Genomic DNA, 1,291 nt, shown 5'->3' with positions numbered 1-1,291 from the left:
CTGCGACCTAAAAACAACTCCGACACGTGTTTTTACAACTTTTTTAATATATATTTTTATAAACAGGTCACGTGATAAAATAGCACAAGAAACACTTACCAAATATAAGGTTATATCTTCCGCATATACAGGAGAATGAGGTCGTAATGTACAATAAGAAAATGATTTTAGGGGTGGTTGGTTCTGTTTGCCCTCTCCCCTTAAGTTTTCCTCCTACAGTTGCTGCAGATATCACAGCTTCAGTTGCATTAATACTTTGGACAAATGAACAACTGCCCCTGCCCACTAGGAAGCTGTGGGAGGAGGGGCCGAGACTGGCCGGGCCACTTCCCTCCGCCCGCCCGGGCCACCCGGGGCCTGTGGGCCGGGAACGGTTCTGACTGTTCTGCGCATCGGTCTGGCTCGCTCCAGCTCTCGCTCTCGGTCGCTCTCTGGCTCTCTGGAAACTGGTTACTCTTTCCAACCAGGTCGGGGGATGTCCCAAGACTGGGTGTGGGTGCTGTGTCTCCTGGGGCTCGAGGTTGGAATGGAAAGGGGTCCCAGCCCCCTCCTCAGCAACTGCCACGGTGCCAGCACCCACCACCACCTCCAGTATCTCGGACGGGTCAGGACCGCTCAGACCCCGTTAGGGTTACGCAGCAGCGGGGGGGGGGGGGGCAGCGGGAAGGGGCCTCCCTCCTCTGGGTACTGGGCCTGGGGCCACTGGAAGATTGGAGCTGCTGTCGGCCCTGAGCGCGGACCTGCCCATGCTCAGCGGCCTGGGCCCAGCTGGCAGCAGGGACGGGGCGGCCTGTAGGCTCTCAGGGCCGGCTCTGACTGGAGCACCCCCCCTGGAGGTGGGCTCGGTTCCCGTGGCTAACAAGGTCCGTGCGGAGATGCCCCCTTCCAGCTCAGTCTGGCCCTGCCCCTGCTCATGGTCCCGGCAGACTGCCGGTGGGCTGGGCGAGCAGGGCATCTCCTCTGCAGTGCCAGGAAGAGGGAGGCGCTGGGATCTGGCTGGCGCGAGGTGGGGGCAGGGCAGGGCAGGCGGGCTCCTCGGTGGGCCATGGCTTGGGCGGTGGCCTGGTCCCCTCGCAGCCCTTGGCGGGCTCCAGGCGCGGTACAGTGGAAGATGTGAGAAGCCCTTGGGCTCTTCCGGGCCTCCATGTTCTTAGGGACCCAGCTCCACCCCCCCCCGCCCCCCCTGGGCCCTGCCCGGGATGGGGGGACAGGGGCGGGGAGACTGAGCGCGGGTGTGGCAGCAAAGACGGTCAGGACGGCATCTGGCTTGCGCTTTCCGAGCGCCCGCAAG

At 62.6% G+C, this 1,291-nt stretch overlaps 1 protein-coding gene across 1 annotated transcript in view; it reads right to left on the bottom strand.

Annotated features, from left to right (window-relative positions):
• Window positions 1-615: 615 nt before the first annotated feature.
• Window positions 616-1,291, bottom strand: part of FBXL16 (F-box and leucine-rich repeat protein 16) — a 3,752-nt gene continuing 3,076 nt past the window's right edge. The window contains exon 5 of the mRNA XM_012731711.1: window positions 616-728. Within this exon, the coding sequence (XP_012587165.1) occupies window positions 616-728 (113 nt within the window). The remainder of the gene's footprint in view (window positions 729-1,291) is intronic.

The sequence above is a fragment of the Condylura cristata genome, unplaced genomic scaffold, assembly GCF_000260355.1.
Source record: "Condylura cristata isolate star-nosed mole 26May11 unplaced genomic scaffold, ConCri1.0 scaffold00032, whole genome shotgun sequence".
Classification (NCBI taxonomy): Eukaryota; Metazoa; Chordata; class Mammalia; order Eulipotyphla; family Talpidae; genus Condylura; species Condylura cristata.
This window is presented reverse-complemented; position numbering and strand designations above follow the sequence as displayed.